This window comes from Ostrinia nubilalis, chromosome 16 (genome assembly GCF_963855985.1).
Source record: "Ostrinia nubilalis chromosome 16, ilOstNubi1.1, whole genome shotgun sequence".
Lineage (NCBI taxonomy): Eukaryota > Metazoa > Arthropoda > Insecta > Lepidoptera > Crambidae > Ostrinia > Ostrinia nubilalis.
This window is the reverse complement of record NC_087103.1, coordinates 12,314,450-12,335,619: the sequence shown is the minus strand read 5'-3', so window position 1 is coordinate 12,335,619 and position 21,170 is coordinate 12,314,450. Positions and strand designations below refer to the sequence as shown.

The 21,170-nt window shown below is 36.7% G+C and overlaps 1 protein-coding gene across 1 annotated transcript; it reads right to left on the bottom strand.

Annotated features, from left to right (window-relative positions):
* Positions 1 to 6,625: 6,625 nt before the first annotated feature.
* Positions 6,626 to 14,585, bottom strand: LOC135079554 (SKI family transcriptional corepressor 2). Its single transcript, XM_063974205.1, has 7 exons — positions 14,493 to 14,585; positions 10,905 to 11,130; positions 10,087 to 10,228; positions 9,014 to 9,268; positions 8,314 to 8,486; positions 7,405 to 7,531; positions 6,626 to 6,821 (listed from the first exon to the last, which is right to left on the bottom strand). Exons 1-7 carry the CDS (start codon positions 14,583 to 14,585, stop codon positions 6,626 to 6,628), a joined length of 1,212 nt encoding a protein of 403 aa, XP_063830275.1.
* Between the last annotated feature and the right edge of the window lie 6,585 nt (positions 14,586 to 21,170).

Below are 21,170 nucleotides of genomic sequence, written 5' to 3'. Positions count from 1 at the left end.
GTCCTTAGAAATTCTTAGCTTAGAAAGCTTTAAGCCCGCTTATAAGTTCCCAGCAAGCGTTAATTATTCAAGTCCCTATCTAGGCCAGCGGGCCATACATTTTCAGTGGCCTAGGCCATTGTGTAATACGTAAAATGTCCCGGCAAAAAACACAATAGGTGTAAGAACGACATATGGCAGCCTCAAAGCTACAAATAAAGCGGAGACTTCGTGTACTTTTTGAATTGTGATGGAAAATGGGCTGAATTTAAATTATCCTTTTGATTTACTGTTATTTTACAAAAGACGGACAAAACTGTGTCGTAACTCATTTTTTTTAACAAATAATCAATTTTCTTTCTAATTTTGTAATATTAGTTTCATGTAATTTAAAGTAATGGTAGTTATAACTAAGCAGCTAAGTAGCTGATATAAACAAAAAATCGAGCTTACTAGAATAAGTAAGTACATAAAGTGCACGATAATTATTTTTATTTACACATTCTTTCTCGTAGTATACAATGACTACGAGGAAAACCGCTACGCGTTACTACTGTACTTGTACTACGTAGAATGTGTAGCCGTCTACGCCGCGCCGTAGCGACACCGTAGATATTCTACGAAAGTGTATTATTTAGGTATTTGTACGATACGAATACTGAAATATCACAATTCCTGCAATAATTTTTAGTTTATACTATATCATTCATTTTTAGTTCAATGGTACCTATATGCGAAGGCTTTAATACTTAAAAACATCTGCCCTATTTTTAAAAGACTATTAAATATGCTGAATACGCAAGACTAACTGTGCTTTCCTAAGTCATTACAACAAGCTGCACTGAGTGCGATCGCATTGTCCGTCAGTCTATCGGGCGTGTAATTAAGCGCACCTCGCACGACGCCCTCCCCCGGGGGACAGACGCTTCTGTATGTCATTAATTTGTTTTAAAGCGAACGCTCTTTTGTAAGGAAGATAATAGATTGAGAAAACAGTATTTGTAAACAGAGTTGTACTTAAAGAAACAAAAAAATACAGCAAATTAGTCCATAAATACTCAACAAGTAGGTTGTATCTTGAATAGAAATAATAAAGTTATCTTATTAATACGAGCAGATAAATTGTTAACAAATGAATAAAGCAAAAAAATCAAAATCGCAGTTACAGAACTCCTTCTAAATTACTTATTTTTATCATTGACACCAGTTTTTAAACAGCTAGGTATACGGGCATTCGTTAGTATTTAGACTAGATTTCTTCGCTGCACTAAGTTCCAAAGATAGGTAGGTAAAGGATCTATCGAATCTAAATTGATATCGAATGTTACTTTGTAAGTACACAGGCACATCGTGTCGTCATTCTAGTTGACACTTCAATATGGCTTCGATAGTCTTTATTGTCCCACAGAGGCTCAGTCGGTGTAATTCGTGCACCAAAGTTTTACCACACCATAACACAATATGAACACAGTAGACTTTTATAAGTCAGTAAGTTCTTTTCTTTCTTTTCTGCTCAACCCAAAGGTAAACTGGTCGAGAATGCTTTAGTGCATTAAGTTCGCCTTATGTACAAATTTATTTTGGCATAAAAGTTTAAATAAATAAATAAGTATTGACTAATGATTCTATCCCCCTAAATACTGCTCCTAGGTAACCATTAAGATTTCAATTCAAAATGGTCGTTTTGTTACGCTCTAGATCCGACAGTGTGACTTTATAAATAAACCCAGACCATCGAATTGAATAAATACAAAAGCTCTTACCGAATTCATTCTAACATTACGTGTGTTTTTGTTATTATTTGTCTTTTTATGCTGATAATAATATCTCTGTCTATCCCCACTGAAACCACTTCTTTCATTTCTCCTAGACCTAATCCTTGTAATATTTTATCATATCTCTAATTTTCTCGTTGTGTAACTCTACACTGTTTACGCTCGAGAAATGAACAAAACTTACTGAATCTAGTTACGCTGTGGTAACCCTCCTCAGCACTCCAAGCACGTAGCTAATAGATACTTTGGGCGGATTGCAGCAGCGATTCAATTGTTGGATGATGTCGTTATAAATCAGTGCCCGCCTCGGCTGAGGCACGTACGCGCTTTGTATTAGTTGCAATGTGGCGCTTAAGACAAAATAACAGAGAAAAACGTTCTGAAACTTTTAAAAAGTTCAACATTTGAAGTAAGAATGATGCACCTTTTTTGTAATACCCAGCTATTTTTATGACGATTGATCCATCTTCAGATAAATAGTTTAAATTGTTATTGTTGGATGATGTCGTTATAAATCAATGCCCGCCTCGGCTACAAAAGTTCAACGTTGTTGTTTAAGGAATTATCGATAAGGATGGGTTTTACCATCATATTTTAACTTTAAAAAACGTCAAAAATTTGTCAAACTCCATACAAAAATACCGGCTATTTTCAAAGTTACGGTTAAAGTTAAGGGATACAACATAATGCGTGGATATTTTACTTACAACATTCTTTACCGTATCAGACAGACAATAAAAGTAATTAATATTAGCCCCATTGTTGTCCACAAACGTTACAAAAATTAAGCAACCCGATACGGTACTTTAATCGAATAAAAATCGCTTGTTCGGAGGGTGATCGAGTGTGTTTGCGAACGCGCCCCAATGCAAACAGCATAAGCGGTGTTAAATATTGTATCAAAACATTACTTCGACTTTCACGTAGGTAGAGTCTGGTACAGTCACATCATACTACATATTTTTGTTGCAATATAGGACGTATTACAATGGCATAAGATGTTCTGAGATTAGCTTGATGTCCTGTCGTCTACTCGAGTGGCACAGTGGGGCGTAATTAAATTTTCGTGATGACCCAAATAGATTATAGTGTTAACACGTCTTAAACGACAATTGTTATTAAATTGATTGTTGTTGACGAATAGTTAAAGAATGGTAGTAAGGAAGAAAGTAATGTGAAGATAAAACACACGCATGTTTTTTTTTATTAGATATTTATTATGCTACTGTAATTTATGTAGGTACGAATAAAAAATCTGGAAAAACTAATTGTCTCCTATTTTCAGGATATTTACATTAGCACGATTTCAACAAAGTTTTCATTAGATTCTGTTGCATCATCATAAAAGTACCTGTTTCAGACTTAAGTAAAATTAAACAAGTAGCAATAACTGTATAACTTCATAACTCATAAGTCCAAAACGACTGAATTTCAGACACTTCATCAAAATTTAACGTCAAAGCATATAAACAATTTCACATGTTTCTCTTTTATCTCGGAAAAGCTCACAATCCTTCCTCCCATGCACTAATACTAAGTAATTGAAAAACCCAGCCTAAAAATGGGCATGTATTTATAAACCCATCGTCGACCGGTAGGCAGTACGAACAATGTACTGCAGACAATCACTCGCAGCGCCCGCGGCGCCGGTGTAAGCCGATCTACACTAATCCGATTTGACGAATTAATCTCAATGGTACAGTCCGGTTGATAGAACTAAGAATGTAACTGTATAATTGATAGGGTTTATGGTATGGAATTGAATATTTGTGGAGATGGTCAGTTGCAAAACTTCATTTTGATTCTCGTTACTGAGGAAAGTGACAGTATTAGAACTTGTGTGAAATCAACTCTCTTAAAAAAGTTACTGTCATGACAGATTCACAGTAGGAAATCGTGTTTAAAAGTAAGTGATTCAGCGAAACGAATTCACGAATGTCTAGTAGTAAAACACTATTTATGTCCTAATTAACCTGGAAGTTTTAAATCAGTGCTTTTTAAATTATGTCTCGAAAATCGAACCAAGGACCTTCGAAAGTCATATTCTCTAAGTAACAATTAAGTGGCATTATGCCCACTACTGGTATTAAATACCCTTTAAAGAGACGCTGTTTAAGATAATAAATTAATCACCAAGGGCGTATGAAGCTTTTCATAGGCCGATCTATTTCTGCCTACAAATATTAAATCCGATTATGAAACAATTCAATGTGGGTTAATTAAGAGGAACACACCAAATTGGTGAGTTTATGCAAATCAAATGATAATTTTAACGGAATAAACAACATTATGTGAAAATCACTAACCGACAGGCAATAAACAAAATTACTAACCTTACTATAATAATATGTATAAAATAAAGTACTACGAGTGTTATTTTTACAAAGGATAAAGTCTACCAAAACACCATTTTCTTGATTTTTTTTACGGATTCAGTACTAGATGTCGTCGAACTATTGCTGTTAGGTCTTTATTTAATGTAAGATTAATCGCAACGAGAAAAAAAATTAAACACAATCTTTGTCTCAGTATTATAATGTGAGTCAACTCTACTTCACCAACCTAGATCCAAAAAAATGTAATCTTGATTTTTTCACGGTTTCAGTACTAGATGCCGTGCTATTGCTGTTAGGTCTTTATTTAATGCATGATTAATCGTACCGAGAATAACTGTTGATTAAATACAATCTCTATCTCAGTATTACAATTTCAGTGAACTCCACTCAATGACCAACTCCACCGAACTAGATCCAAAAATATCTAATCCTAATTTTTGTGTTAATCAGGTGTTTCGTTATTTAGTGGTTATTTACCAGTATGAATAGACGTAAACAAGGCGTCAGCCAGGGCGAGTAATTAACGCGCGCCGAAGGGCTCTCGCGCTAATACCTTCAAAGGACGACGTATAACGACCCAGTAATTATTTAATCACCGTATTGATCGTGAGTCAAGCCTTGGTTTGATTTGTTAATTTAGAAGCGATATAATTGGGGGATTGATTGATATTAGTGAAATAACTGTGCTGAATTTAGCACTAAAAGTGTCGCAGGTAATGATCAGCTACGGTTTTGTGATTGATAAAAAGGGAGAGACTATTAACAATGACAACTATAAAAACATCTTAGACTATTAATAAGGTATTTTCCTCTAATTCTACTTATTTCAAAATACTGAAAGAGATGGACTGAAAATATTTTCTCGTGTAAAAAAGAAGCGCGAAAATCTCTCGTGTAAAAAAGTTACTGGTAAATAAGAATTAATATTATTTTAGTAATGGGCGCCTTTAACTTCACTGGTGTAGACAATTAAATAAGTTCGTTAACGAACAAAAGCGGTTCGTAAAAAAGAAAACTGTTTAAAAAAAGGTCGTAATCACAGCACAAAAACTTATTCAACGGTCAGTACATAGAGCGAAGGAATAAAAAACAAACAGCCTCGCTTGGTACGAGACGAAAATCCCCAATTAATTGGTCCAAGCGGATCGCTACTAAATTAAACATTTTCTCTTATTTAAAACCGAAATGAAGTCCATTTGAATTCGAACGGGCCAGTAATTACACAGTTTACGACGTGCCAAAGCGTACTGTCGGCCATTTTAGGCGAACGCTCGGTCCGGCGGGAAAACGCGACACCTACAGGATTTAAATTGCGAATGTTTCAAACTGAATAAAATTAATCAATGCATTAATTACACAAGTTTAGGCTGTTGGAAGTTCTTCTTTATATTTATAGGGTATCATTTTTTATGTTTATGTCGTGGCTAAGTGGTTCGTAATGTAGACTCATAAGTCATACATTTGTTTTAAAATGGTTAGTATGTACCTTTAAAAGTTAAAGTTTCTGCCATAACTATAACTCTGTGTGTTATATCATTTAGTACCAAATAAATATTTTTTTCTTTCTTTTTTCTTTCTTATAGAATGCTGTTTGTTTTCCTATCAATACAATAATTCAATCAATAAATAACTGGATGTAATAATTTGTGATTTTGTTTTTAAATTCAAATCAAGTTTAGTCTACTTTAGAGTTACAAATTCACTATCTACATCGATTTCCAACCGTTTTGTCCGACACAGTTTATCAGAACCGTCCTCATTCATCGAAATGGCGCGCCCCACAGATATAAAAGCAAAAAAAAAAACTAATCGCCGATTACCGGCCTTGCAACTACGGTGATTGGAAAAATTTTCCTGCTCCAACTTTTTAAATTGGATTCAAGCGAAGCTCGGTTTGCTCCGAATGCTTGGGACTAGTAGATAATGCGATTCACTCAATACTCCGCCATTAAATTGCATCTTTGAGAAACGTTTACGTGAGTTATAAAGGCTTTAGTTGCGTAATAAGGAATCGGATTGTATTTATTTGATATGATATTGTTCGGTTTCAGCTTTTCAGTTGGCTTCACATTTGTTATTGAAGTAGACAGAATGTCGTCGTGCATCGGAGCACGCTGGGTTACGATGTTGTGTCGTGAATTTTTACCATGAAACACCGTCTATGCCGCGTCGTATCGGGGTTTTGTGTAAGAGCCCTTAATAGCGGAAAAAAACCTTAATGTCTTCTATGAGTATCTACATAATGTTTCATGAGAAGATGTTCACATAAAAAGAAAGATATTATTTAAGCCGGGTTGCACCATCTTACTTTAACTTTGACAAACGTCAGAAATCTGTCAAACTCCATACAAAAAACACCGGTTATCGATACGTCATATAGTTACGGTCAAAGCTGGGTGTGCAACTCAGCCTTCACTCGGTGGATTGACGATCTAGTGAAGCTAGCTGTAGCAAGTCGATAACACCTGGATGCGGGCAGCACAGGACTGGTCGTTATGGAAATCATTGGGGGAGGCCTTTGTCCAGCAGTGGACGTCATTTGGCTGAAATAAAAGTCTTAGTACTCACAGCATCTCGTGGCTGATCTTCCTCAGTAGTTTCAATGTCGACGCTCTCATCGCTGTCTCTGTCGCTCTTGGTGGAGCGCGCGGGCGACGAGCGGAGCGGAGAGCGGGCCGGCGAGCGGAGCGGTGAGCGGGTTTGCCGCGGAGATGATGTGGCCATTGGCGATCTGGACGTAACACTGATTTTTAAAGGTGTTAGTTGATACCTATGTCTTAACTGATAATAATACATTAAGTGTAAAGTGATATGAACTTTTGTGCCTGTGTAATAATTACTTGCAACCAAAGCTTTTATTTCGTCTTATAAGTACATATGCTCGTGCAAGGGGCAGACAAATTCTTATTTAGTAGGTAATCTCAGATCACTGTCCATGCTGCCCCAAACTCCACCCCCTTATTTATCCTTTCTTTTCTTTGCTTCCACTTTATTAATTACTAGCTTTCCGCCCGCAGCTTCGCCCGCGTGGAATTTTATCTGTCACAGAAAAACTTTATCGCGCGCGTCCCTGTTTCAAAAACCGGGATAAAAACTATTCTATGTCCTTTCCCGGGACTCAAACTATCTCTATGCCAAATTTCATCAAAATCGGTTCTGGGGTTTAGGCGTGAAAACAAGACAGACAGACAGAGTTACTTTAGCATTTATAATATTAGTATAGTAGTTCATTCAGCCTGCTTGAGCGCCAGGACCGTCCAGGGCGCTCACTCCACTCAACTCCTAACAAATGATGTGATGATGATGATGATTACCTTTCTGGCGACCGCGGTGGCGACAGCGCGGGCGAAAGCTGCGGCGAGTCCAGCCGATGCGAGCGCACAGGGCGGAACGCACGTGGTTCTTCTAAAGCGCTCACTCCGCTCAGCGCGGTCAGAGCTCCTGGTAAATAGACGATATTATTTAACATTGAAGTTCACCATTGGAATTTAATAAAACGAAAGTTGTTGAACTACTAAGACGATGGACACATACAAGTAGAGCTGTTGCTTAAGATTTTTGCTGAGTGCCTAATATTTTAAATGGACCTTGGTTTATTTAGAATCGTACGAACAAATTGCATACCTTGACCACCTAACTCTCTCACCTGGGGTCCACAGCATAAGTTCAAGCCACGGTATCGCATACGGCAGGGGTAGCCGCGTACCCCACACGTAGTCTAGGTACTAGCCAAGACTTGACACATTGCATACTTAGATCACCTGCCTCTCACCTGGGGTTACCTAAACCACCTGACTTACATCTGGGGTTACCTAAACCACCTGACTCTCACCTGGGGTTACCTAGACCACCTGACTCTCACCTGGGGTCCACAGCGTCGGTTTAAGCCACAATATCGCATACGGCAGGGGTAGTCACGCACCCCACACGTAGTCTAGTACCTATGAAAGTGAGTGAGTGAAATGTGTCAAGACACATTTCATACCTAGACCACCTGCTTCTTACCTGGTGTTACCTAGACCACTTAATTCTCACCTGGGGTCCACAGCGTCGGTTTGAGCCACGGTATCGCATACGGCAGAGTAGCCACGCACCCCACACGTAGTCTAGGTACAGGCCATAGCTAGTACCTATGAAAGTGAGTGAGTGAAATGTGTCAAGACACATTTCATGCTAGACCACCTGCCTCTCACCTGAGGTTACCTAAACCACCTGACTCTCACCTGGGGTCCACAGCGTCGGTTTGAGCCACGGTATCGCATACGGCAGGGGCAGCCTCGCACCCCACACGTAGTCGGCCAGTCGCGGCACCGGCGCGTGAGCACTTGGCGGGCTGGCCGGCGGCCGCTTCGGCTCACTAGCGCCGTCGGCTTCGGGCCTGCGGGTAGGAACCCTTCTGTGGCACAATTTTAGGCTGAACTTTTTGAAGATGTTGGTTTTACTGTTTTGGAGAGTTTGACAATGTTGTAATTTAAAAGTAGTTCGGGGTCTTCACAAGTTGCAAGCGATCTGTGTGCTGCATAATAGCACAACATAATGCATGAAGTGCAACACTCTGTGTTCGTACTACGAGTTTCGTCGTATTAATAGTGGTCTATAAGTTATAACGCACGCAGCGTTATATTATGTCGTAGCATTTCGTAGTATTTTTCGTAGCATAACGTAGCGTTGCGTATTTTCGCAAACAAATCGATTAGGTTTACCGCTTAAATCCATGATGATGATGAATGTAAAATTTAAAAACGAAATAGTATGCAAAGTGAATCGAAAACGACGTAATAGAGACATTGTCTACTAATCTACTTTATTCTTGTGCGATTATTTGCTACGACGTAAACTAGGTTTATAAAAAATCTCTTAATCTTTATCTTCACAAGTATGTGTCTTAATTATAAAACTCTGCTTCTGTTTTCAATATATTACCTAGCAGCAGACAGCATCCTCTTCCTCGTACCCCCATTGAACATAGCCTTCACATCTTCCCACGCATGTACCACCTCATCCGGCGGGCTACCACTCAGCTTCATGTGTCGCCGCCAAGAGTTGAAGTTGGCAGCATCAGGCTGCACGTACTTGTCTCCAGGGCCCACCCGGTGGGAATGGAAGATGAACTTGTTTGGGGAGAAGAATAAACCGCAATACGCGCACTTGATGCACTTCGCTCGGGATGAGTTGTACCTTGGGGGGAAAAATAAACTCAATAGATATAGTCTGGTCTGTGAGCACGTCGAATTTTGTCCAATGACCCCAAGCTACCCCGAGCGCGACAGCAATATAATTACGTGCGAACGATAATTAACGATAATTGGGGTCATTGGACAAATTTCTACGTGCTCACAGACCAGACTATAGACCACAACACAATATTACCATTGCACAATGGTTTTAAATAATTATTTGAATACTCATAGATAAATCGTTTGTTTAATGCCAAATCGTTAATGATATTACAAGTAGTAGACCTATAAGTGGTTATCAAGTGTTATTAATTGTAAAATAATCAATTATGTAAACCCTGGTCATCCTAATATAAATAAATAAATAAATAAATAGTGTTCTACGTAATACGGTTCTATTAAGTTTAGAAAACATATAATGCTAAATCACATATTCAGTGTAATCCCAATGAAAAATAGCTCGAGACAAAATTGAATTTCTAATTAATGTTGTCTAGGACTTAGTGACGAATGTAAATTCTACTAAACACACACGTTACACACATCTCAAAGTTGTTTTAAAGTCACGTATCCAATAAAATGATCCAATAATAAATTTTGTCACCTAAATATCTCGGCGCAGAATACCGATTTTTATTTGGCCGATAAGTAATTGGGCCCGATTTTAATTTGAATGAAGAATCGGCCGATACCAAATCAGTGTAACGTGAGCACTTTTATACATCTCCATACTGATTAAGAGCCCGACCCAACTATCGGCTAACTAAAAATCGGTGGTCTGCGCCTAGGCTTAGTGTTCGGCTTAATTTGAAGTCTCACCTGGCTGGCAAGAAGGCGCCTCTACAGCCCCAAGCGCACTCATGATGGACAGCAAACGCGAAGTCGTCCGGCAGTCTTGGCGGTGCGTTGTCGCCTAGGAACGACTTGCAGAGCCGCTCTGCTTCCCTTCTTGTTATCATGCCTGGTAAACAAAGTAAGCATGACGTCTGTGTGGTGAAGATGCAGGTAGAGACTCGTATGTCATCATCAGCATCATCATTTCAGCCATAGGACGTCCACTGCTGAACATAGACCTTCCACAATGACTTCCACATCGCACGGTTGGTAGCGGCCTGCATCCAGCGCCTTCCTGCTACCTGGTACGCAGAACTGACAGCCGATAGGGCAGCAAGGTTCTGGAGTGGAGGCCACGTACCGGAAAACGCAGCGTGGGACGTCCATCCACAAGGTGGACCAACGACTCGTATGTATTTGAGAATAAATAGACTCTTTTTATGATGGCTATAGAACAATATTAATATTGTAGATACACAGTTACAGTTAGTAAAAATTCTTAACACTTTAGTTAGACGGTCCTCATGTCCGTCTTTAGGCATTCATAGAAGACCTGAGCTAGGCGAAATAATAAGACACTTCTATTACAAAAAGTCTCCAATCTTTGCTGAAGACGCAAAAAGTCACCACATCTCCTTGAAGAGGTGATGCCTAACGCCACTCTTCTAATATGGATCTCGTTATACAAGAACTAGTTATGGAATATGTTAGGCAGAGTTCGTCTACAGTTCTACACGCCTTTAATGATGAAACACTTCTATCCTAAAAGGTCGCAAACGACTGCTTTAGACACAAAAACTCACCACATCTCCTTGAAGAAACCGGCATAGCTCCCGCCCGCCTCAGTATCTCCAGCTGAACTGGTGTGCACTGGACACAGGTGATGCCCAAAGCCACCCGTCTGTTATGGATCTCATTATAAGAGAACTGCTTGAGAAGTGTGTTGGAGATCTGGGCTAGGCAGAGCCGCTCTACCCCTTCAATGATGAGAGAAACAATGGGCACTCCGTAGAGAAGAACTGTGCCGACCTGGAAGAAAATTATGGCATTAGGGTTTCGTAATCTTCATCGCATCACAAGATTTAGGACTGAAATTGGCCTTTCGCTTACTGGGATCACTGAAGGGGATGATTGAGAATTGGTATTTGAAATGCATTATATTTTTTTTATATTATTTCATATTCGATCCACATTTCGTTATAGCGATATTCAGCTGATTAAATTAAATTAATTTGGGTCAGTAATTAATTTGCAATAAGTAGGCTATTTCAATTAGTTTAGTTAGAAGCTTGATCAAACTTAAGTTCTTGTTAATTGATAATTGGACCGGTAGCGTTTGGTTGTAGGTATCTCTCCTATTTTTGATTAAATAAATAGGCGAATTATGCTAGAGTTAAGTATCTTTAACATGTATATAATAAGTATTGCGTAGGTGACCCTTAAAAGCCAACATCTTGAAAATGTTTAGTTAATTGGACGCAAAAGTAAACTAAGACGGTGTTGGTGGGTATTTTAAGTCAAGCCTCTTAGGAAAATTCCGTTCGAACTGTAGGATATAATAATATTATGATCTAAAATATCGATCGTTTTGTCCATGTTCATCCGAAGGCCTACCTGTTGGGAAACTCGATTAAGGTCTTCGAGCATGGTGCCGAGGTCCTCCACCGATTCTGCCATGACCACGATATCGTCGGCAAACCGAAGGTGAGTGATGTACTCGCCGTTAACGTTTATGCCGTATCCTTTCCATTCCAGGAGTTTGAAAGCGTCTTCCAATGCCGCGGTGAAGAGTTTCGGAGATATAACATCTCCCTGTCTTACGCCTCGCTGTAGAGGAATCGCCCTCGTGCTTTGCTCCTGTACTCGGACCGACATTTACGAGATCGAATCAGAAATGAGGAGATCCGTAAACGAACTAAAGTCGCTGACATAGCCCGACGGATCAGCAAGCTGAAGTGGCAGTGGGCTGGGCACATAGTACGCAGAACTGACGGCCGATGGGGCAGCAAGGTTCTGGAATGGAGGCCACGTACCGGAAAACGCAGCGTGGGACGTCCACCCACAAGGTGGACCGATGACCTGATAAAGGTAGCGGGAAGGCGCTGGATGCAGGCCGCTACCAACCGTGCGATGTGAAAGTCATTGGGGGAGGCCTATGTTCAGCAGTGGACGTCCTGTGGCTGAAATGGGTGAATTTCAACAAGTGCATATTTTTGCCTAATTTTGGTGGAAATTGTTATTTGTGTATTTTTATTCTTTAATTATAGATCAAATTTATTGGAAACTTATACTGTTTCTAAAATGATTAAGACATTAAATTTTGTCCAGTAGTTTTTTAGATTTTCCTTACACCAAAATTAAGAGAACACCAAAATTTATATTAAAGCACCAAAATTAGAAAATATGCTGTCAGTCGGTCATATCTTAGTGCCAAGCTCAAGAAATGGTTTTAAATTTACCAGAACCGACTCCAAAAATATTAATCATGGTATATTGTCCTAATAAATAAATAACGACGTACTTATTTTCTACTTTTAAGTGATTGTTGGCGTCGGTTTTAATTTTTTTGTTAAAATTATTTTTTTTCATGCTTTTTAGTTGATTAGTCCTTGTTATTGTCACTGAAGAGGGACAGTACCTATGTTTAATGTGCAATCCAAGTGTAAATAATCTTCTTAGCAAAATACAGGCTCCCTACTTTAAATATCGGCAACTAAAAAGTATCAATGTATCATGTGTCAATGTATGTATCAACAAATGAGTATTGAGTATCATCTAACTCCTAACTTATGTTGTTTGACCTTTCATCATCAGCTCATCTTAAATACCTGAAATAATACAACTGTATGTACATACCTACCTAAAATATTTAAAGAATTATCCTCCAACTCCTAAGCGTTAAGGAGTTTTACCTTCCATGATCACCTCATCAACATTAGATGATGACTACTTGAATAACTTTAGAAAACGTATTGCATTCCTACAAAATTTGAGGTTTACTCTCGATTTCCCTAGGATCCCATCATCAGATCCTGACTTGGTGACAATGGGACCACCACATAAGTGTACCCTATAGAACAAAAAAAGATTTTTGAAAATCGGTTCACAATTGACGGAGTTAAGTCGGTTAAAAATGCTTTGGTGCACCACCAAAAACACCAAAATTGACTCACCAAAATTAGATTCTCGTTGAAAAAGCTAAATTATATGCAATCTGTTTTAAATATAACAATAACATTTTAACACATGGTATGAAAACAGTTCCTTTACATTATACGAGGAATTCAACTAAAAAGAATAGCTTAGAAATCTTATACAAAAAGACACCAAAATTGCAGAATTGTTGTCCGTTTAAAAAAAAACAACACATTTACGTTTTTGGCGGGAAGACGCAGAGGTCTTGCACCCGTCTGCCGTCACTGCTCGCGGGGGCGGTACTAAACCTAACGAATGATGGGAGTGTTTAAATCCTGTTTGATCTTTAAAGAAACTGACGAGCTATTTCATTATTGACACCAAAATCATAAATTTTTCGCGGACAAAACTTAAGGACGTGACTTAATCACAGTTATTTGGGAAACTTGCTTAATTTGGTAATCTTAGATAATAGATAGATTGTATAATCCAAAAATATACTTTTTCCCTAAGTTCTGTTTTGATCTTCAGCTAAAAAAATACATATTGTAAGAAATTAAGGATGTGGACACTGCACCAAAATTAGAAACGCTTAGTTCAATTATTTTTTGTCGAATTTGTAAAAGAAAATACTCATTAATAATGTTGTCCTCAAAATGGAACCTCTGTATATTTTCGTGTAAAAAAAAATCAAAGTTCTATGTCATAAAAAACATATGATTTTCATCTACGCCGCTTAAAAAATGTGTTTGGGAAATTGACCCAAATGATGATGATGAAAATATCGATCTTGTACATTTCCAAAACAAAATTTTATTTCATACATCTTAATCTTTACAGTATTGTGCAAAAAAGTGAATCGTAAAGTTACATATTGTGCGGGCTGATCATCATCATCATTTCAGCCACAGGACGTCCACTGCTGAACATAAGCCTCCCCCAATGACTTCCTCATCGCACGGTTGGTAGCGGCCTGCATCCAGCGCCTTCCTGCTACCTTTATCAGGTCGTCGGTCCACCTTGTGGGTGGACGTCCCACGCTGCGTTTTCCGGTACGCGGCCTCCATTGCGGGCTGATCAAGTGGGGTCAAACTTCACTCGTAACATGCATTCCTTTGTGGATGTCACGGGTGAAGTTAATAGGAATTGATCTTACCTGAAGGTAGCAGTTGAAACTGCCTCCATTATTATGATGACAAACTTAGACAAGACTTAATTAGCTAGGTGGACTTAGAACAAGAAATGTTTTTACTTACTTGATTAGGTTTGGAGTTTAACTGCATGGCTTTGTGTTCCCCTCTGGGCTTAATGGAGTCCCTTGGAGGCATTGCCAAATTTGTAGCCTCCATCCTAGAAGAAATAGAAAAGGTAACTGACTTGACTATGGATCACGCGTAATAAAAATGATAACCAAATTAAGTATCTTCCATAAGGAACTTCGTTAGTTCGTTTCAGTCAAATTATGCCCACTGCTGAACAAAGGCGTCCTCCAAGGATTTCCATAACAACTGGCCGACTTCCTTATACTTATCGAAAAATTAATGAACGAACAATTATAATTAATTGAATTGTCATTAAAAACAAATTATCCGATCATGGTTTCATACAAATAATTATATCATTCATAAAACAATAATTACAGCATCCTTCTGATAATGAAAAACAATATTTCATTAAATAAATTAAACAGACCTCTACAAATTAAATACGGAATGCGTTTAATAAAACTAACAAAAGATCGCGAACAAAGAGAGACATTACGGGAAAAATGACTACATTTACTTTTGCCGCCCAATAAAACTGCACAGTGGGGAAAGGCGCAATAAATTGGGGCAAAAGTGATCATTTTGTATACAAATAGGCAGTTTGCGTGTGAATTTACTGTATCGAATATCAATTGAGCACGGCGAGGGTCGGGTGAGGCTAATGTAGGAGTGACGCCCCTCTGTGCGGTGCAAGCGTTTCGGAAATTGTGCCGCTTTTTATCAATTTCAACAAGTGATATTTTGGTTTAAAATGTTCATTTAACTTGTTGTTATTGTTACTTGGTTAGCGCTAGGGTTTCGCTACAATTAGGCATCACTATTAACAATAGAACAAAATATTAAACAGTCTTTGTTGGAATAGTTAAAACCCATTCATAGAACTAAGTGTAAAATACAATCGAAGTAGACAGGTATTTCTCAATGTTTAGTTATTATAATAACAAACCTTATTTAATACACTTTTAACAAACAATTAACATAAAATAGTAATTTAAAAGTTAACTGTTTGTTTGTAGTATCCAAAACTGCTCTGTTTATTAAATGGGGCAGTTGAAAAGCTATAAATTAAAGCATATCGATGCCTCCTAAGTAAACTATCGTATGTCTTAAAACCAAACTTTACAGTAGAGCCATTTAAAGATATTTATGTGTGCAGTTTTCCCATCTTTTGAGCTAGGGATACGATTTTTTCAAAACTTATAGTCAATTTAAGGTGTATTCTCATACAATAACATTTATTTGTAAATATATTGTAGTTTTGGAGATATTGTTGTTACGGTGTTTTACGGCGGATAAAATTAGTCATAGAAATCGTAACATAACTATACAATTATTTACTTTGTCTAGCTGTAGGTAAAATATATAGTAAGAGCCACATACTCCATTGTACGGGAACATAATCATTTATACTGTCGAAGGTATGTTACATATTTATTAATTTTTCATTGTAAATTCATGCTAAAACTAAATTATTCAATTAGGTACTCATCTATTTTGGACAAAAGGATTCACAAAATCAATTTGAACACAATGAAAATCTTGAAATGAAACCTCTGTTTTAAATACCATATTTATTAATTTGTACCAAAGAATCACGTTATAACAGTCTTTCTTTCTTATGAAAATATAATTAAAATAGTTTTAAATTAACATAGAATGTGAAGTTATTACAAATAATTAAATCAAAAGTAATTAACTGACGAGATCAAATAATTTTTTTTTTTTTTTGTTTTCTAATAAACATTGATTATTTTTTAAACATAGCAATTACGATTAAATTAAAAAGTTTTATTTATAAAGTGATAAAAGGAATATTTATCTTCTTTATTAACCTTAAAATAAGCAAAATCTATTCTTAATTGATAAAATCAATTAACAAAGTTACATCGTTATTGTTCTTACTTTAAAAAAAAATAGTATTTAATCTTATTAGAGCCTCTAATATTATTCAAAAATTGTACATAAGGAATCTATATAATAGGAAACATGAATAATAATTAATGATAATTCAGTAAATTGTGTTTTTTTTTTCTGAAATCAATTAAGTTTAAGTTATGAGTTATTTTTTTCTACTGGACTTTTAAAGATATTTATTTTATTTAGTTACATTTTTATGTATTTTTATAAGTAATCAATAATAGGTAAAAAACTTTATAACCAAAAAAAGTTAATCTGAATCAGTCTCAGCATTATGATTAGAAGAATCTACAAGAAGATTGTGATAGAATTGGTGATGCACCGCTGGAATGACACCACTAGTACAAAGGCTTACCAAGTATTTTTTTTAACTTTGGTTATAGTAGCACATGGTTAAAAAGCAGGCAAACATCAGAGTAATCTTGCTGTCGTCGTCTCGTGTTAGTTTTAGTAACAACAGTCATATATTGAGACTCATCCAAATGATATTTATAATGGAGTTTATTTGGCTCAGAAGGAAGCACCTTGACTTCTTTTATTTTCATCCATTGCACAACAGCGTTCAAGTTCTTGGTCCAATTTTTACAGCCTAAGGTTGACTTAAAATCCAAAAATTTGGTATGATCCAACTCGATTACAGTACATGGTTGTAGTTTCATGCTTTGATTGAAAGATGTGCCAAAAATAAATGTATTTATACTCCTTTAGAATGGTTTTCATTGGTACGATGGGCTAAACAAGATGGGAAACCATATACTGTAATCGAGTTGCATCATACCAAATTTTTGGATTTTGAGTCAATCTTAGGCTGTAAAAATTGGACTAAGAACTTGAACGGTGATGTTGTGTTCAAATAAACTCCATTATAAATATCATTTGGATGAGTCTCAATATATGACTGTTGTTACTAAAACTAACACGAGACGACGACAGCAAGATTACTCTGATGTTTGCTTCCTTTTTAACCATAAAATATGCTACCTATAACCAAAGTTAAAAAAAATACTTGGTAAGCCTTTGTACTAGAGGTGTCATTCCAGCGGTGCATCACCAATTCTATCACAATCTTCTTGTAGATTCTTTTAATCAAAATGCTGAGAGTGATTCAGATTTACTTTTTTTAGTTATAAAGCTTTTTACCTATTATTGATTAGGTACTTATAAAAATACATAAAAATGTCACTAATTAAAGAAATTTAGTTTGTCACAGATCGTCATAAATTATAGCCTAATGTTATGTTATTCTGGGTTATAAACAAAAATACTGTAAAGTTTCATCAAAATCTGTTCGGTAGTTTTTGCGCGAAAGAGTTACAAATTTCCAGACATCCTGATATCCAGACATCCTAACTTTCGCATTTATAATATTAGTAGGATCGAAGTACCTTCATCACTAAGTAAATCACTGGAGATCAAATTAGAAAATGCTTGGATTTCTATTAAATCAGCTCCTTCAGGCAATGGCGAATCTGAAAATATTAAAAAAACACAAACATAAAATATAATTTAACTTCACAACGAAGACGAAAAAATCGTAATTAAACGTTACAATAGGAATAAATACTCAATTTACCAACGTAAACAATATTAAATTGCACATACAATATCAAACGTACGAAAACAAACCACGTTAATAATCGTATGTATTACATACGATAAAAAATAAATTTAATTGACAACGTTTATCATGGTATGTAAAACATACGATACTTTGTTAGCTTAAAAAAGGAACGTAAAGAATCTTATGTGTTAATTACTATAGTTTTGAATAGCTAGTAACAAAATATAAGGCAATTTTCAACACCAAAAGGAAAACTGTAATTACTACTTACCTAATAGTATGCGCTCGCTAGCGGTGAACCAAACCGCTTCTCCCCTGTAGACGATCGCACAGGACATTACGATAGTATACGTTGCGATCGTGGATTACATACGATTGAATACGTGTGAAAAATCTTTTATTTTAAATGATATTGCAATTTTTGTTAGCGGGTTCGATAATACGTATTTTAGTAATTATAAAATGCTTATAAAATCAAAATTGATATTTTGTGGCTTACGATTATTTACTTAGGAGGCATCGATATCTCGATCCAACAACACTTTGAAAAGTCATTTTAAACTGTGACCTTTCGAATCACCCCAAATAAATGCAACAAAAACATGTCACCACTCTCGAGTGATGGATGGCCACTTTAAACAACCATCCTTAATGTCAAAAATCAACATAGGGTTGTCGGCGACGAGAACGGGTGACAGATCGAGCTGGTCATTAAGGGGTGTGATTAGTTAATATGTGTCACCCCTGCACAGTGGGCCGGGGCGCGCGCCCGCCAAAATAATTGATTAAGTTAAACGACATTACATTATTGTAATAACTGCATATGTTACTTTTTTGTTAAGGGTATTCTTTCTTTTTGTGGTGATTTGATAATATCGGTCGCAGAATGGCGTGTTACCGTAATGGTACACGGTTATTTATTATCATTATCGTTATTGGTTATTTTGGAAGGCTGAATATGATTATTTTATTAGTCTGATGTGAACTAATAAAATTAATGTTACTTACTGCCTGCATGTTTTATTTGTAATTTGAGTGAATTCAATCAGATATTGACATGTTATAGATTTATCTAATTCATTCGTTTCGTATTTTTTAAAGATTTTACTAAAAACCTTTCTAATAATAAATTGAGAGATATTTATTAAAAAATATTCTATGAAAGGCATTGTTTTGTAACAACTAGGTACTTAAAAATAAATGATTATTCTGTGTGTCTTAAAATACCAACATTTTTGCGCGTTCTAAACTCAACTTACGGTAATTTTATGGAAAACTTCAAATCAAATAAAATCCTTCTGCAATCTGTCAGCGCATCTCCATTATAAATCATAATTTCCACGGTTCAGCGATCGCTGACAGTGCGCACAGCATCACTTGTAATTATAAGTCCCTTACGAAGGCCATATGGTGTTGATATCATATCCCGAGGGACGGGACGAGCACATGTGCACTTGTATCGGAACTAATCGGTTTTTTGGTCTTGTTATGCGTGGAGTATTGGACTTGCCGGTTTTGTAAAAGCAGAATATCTTTAAATGAGACAGATTTGGTTTGTATTTTGGTATTCTTTGTCGGTAGAACCATATCTATTAACAGTAAGAAGAAGTTTTACAGGCAATTAAAAATTATTTACTTTGCAACCAAAATCGCAAGTCTCTAGATACATTTTTCTTACTCTTATAAGGCTTTCCAAGAAAGAGAGCATACTTAAACGTAGGTTCTACGAAAGGTCGTTACATAATAAGTCAAAATATCTAGGTCAAAATTGAATAGACATTTCATTTCAGATTAAAATTAAGATTGCATCTTAGATTTGCAATCCACTCGTCGATAGAGATTTTCAAGAGCCAATAAAAGGACGTAAATAGGTATCTGTTTTGAGACTCTATGCAACTATTACAATCTTCTTCTTGTCGTGTCGACAAGAAACCTACACAGCGTCGGCCCAAAACTCCGCCACAAGATTGGCGTTGTCAGTAGCCTTCATTAAATCTTCCTGATTTTACAATAAGCTTAGCATAGCTTAATATTGTAAGTAATAATGTACTGACAACAACACATCTGTCTGACTATACATTTTTATTGCAAATTCACTCGTAATTACAGCCACATAAGATTCCACAGTGCATAAAGCTTGAATTATGCTGTAATCAGCTATCACAAGAACCACCAGCCGTTTGCATTCTGTGGAACTATAACTAACATTACCAGAAAATAGTCCGATTTCACCCCAAAATACAGGGTGACCAAACAAATCGACGCGCCGGGACCGCATTGACAACATGTTGTGCACTTGCCGGATAATCCGCAGCTAAAGGGACACCCGGCTATCTATTTGTGGCGAGTAAAGCTTTGGGGTGACTATGATTTCAGTGAGTTTTATTTGGGTGATTGTAGATTCGATTTTGGTAAAATTTTGTGCATCTGTAGATTCTACTTTTACTTACGCTAAATCTAACGATAGAACGGTGAAATTATTAGCATTTGGCAACATAATGCGTTGTCTTCAAGCTTGAATGAGAAAAGAAATAATTCAAACATGTTACGGGGTTTAAACTGTCATATTCACTAACATAATAATAATTACTAACGGGATTGCTACGTGACCACGGCGCTTGCAACAGTGCCGAAATATCGGAAACTCAAAATATTAAGATACATGGTAGCAATCCCGTTAGTAATTATTATTATGTTATGGGTTCTTTTGACTGTTTTAAAAGATTTTAACAAATGATACAGCTGCCTGGAAGTTCACGTGTTGGAAATCCCTTCCTAAAATCCAATCGGAAAATTATAATTCAGGAATCCATATAAAGAATCAATCATAACAATCTCCTTAACAAAAAAACTTTAAGATGATGGTAAGATACCGTTGAGGAAATTGGTTATTACGAAGAAAAGTCTACAAATATATTCATTTCGTGGTCACCGCCTAAATCCAAATGGTCACAGGCGTTCCTTGAAGTACCTTTGAGTCCCCAGTGGTGCTTTGTTGGTCCGATGCTATTTAAGGCATGCCACGATGCCACACTTTGTCATCAATACCAAAGCTTTTCATTTCATCTTGAGGGACATTTTTTGATAGCAAACATTATAAATACCTTATCGTGTATACGGATTATATTTGTTTCAAATACCACCTAAGTTAATTCCTAAATGAGTTTCTAATTCAATTAATCGAGTGCTGC

Bases quoted from the DNA above. Each gene is read 5' to 3' on its own strand.
- LOC135079554 (XM_063974205.1), bottom strand. From the start codon at position 14,585: ATGGAGGCTACAAATTTGGCAATGCCTCCAAGGGACTCCATTAAGCCC. The intron at 11,131-14,492 runs GTAAGTAAAAAC...ATTTTCTTCCAG, and splicing joins TAAACTCCAAACCTAATCAA to GTCGGCACAGTTCTTCTCTA. The intron at 9,269-10,086 runs GTGAGACTTCAA...TTTCCCCCCAAG, and splicing joins GGCGCCTTCTTGCCAGCCAG to GTACAACTCATCCCGAGCGA.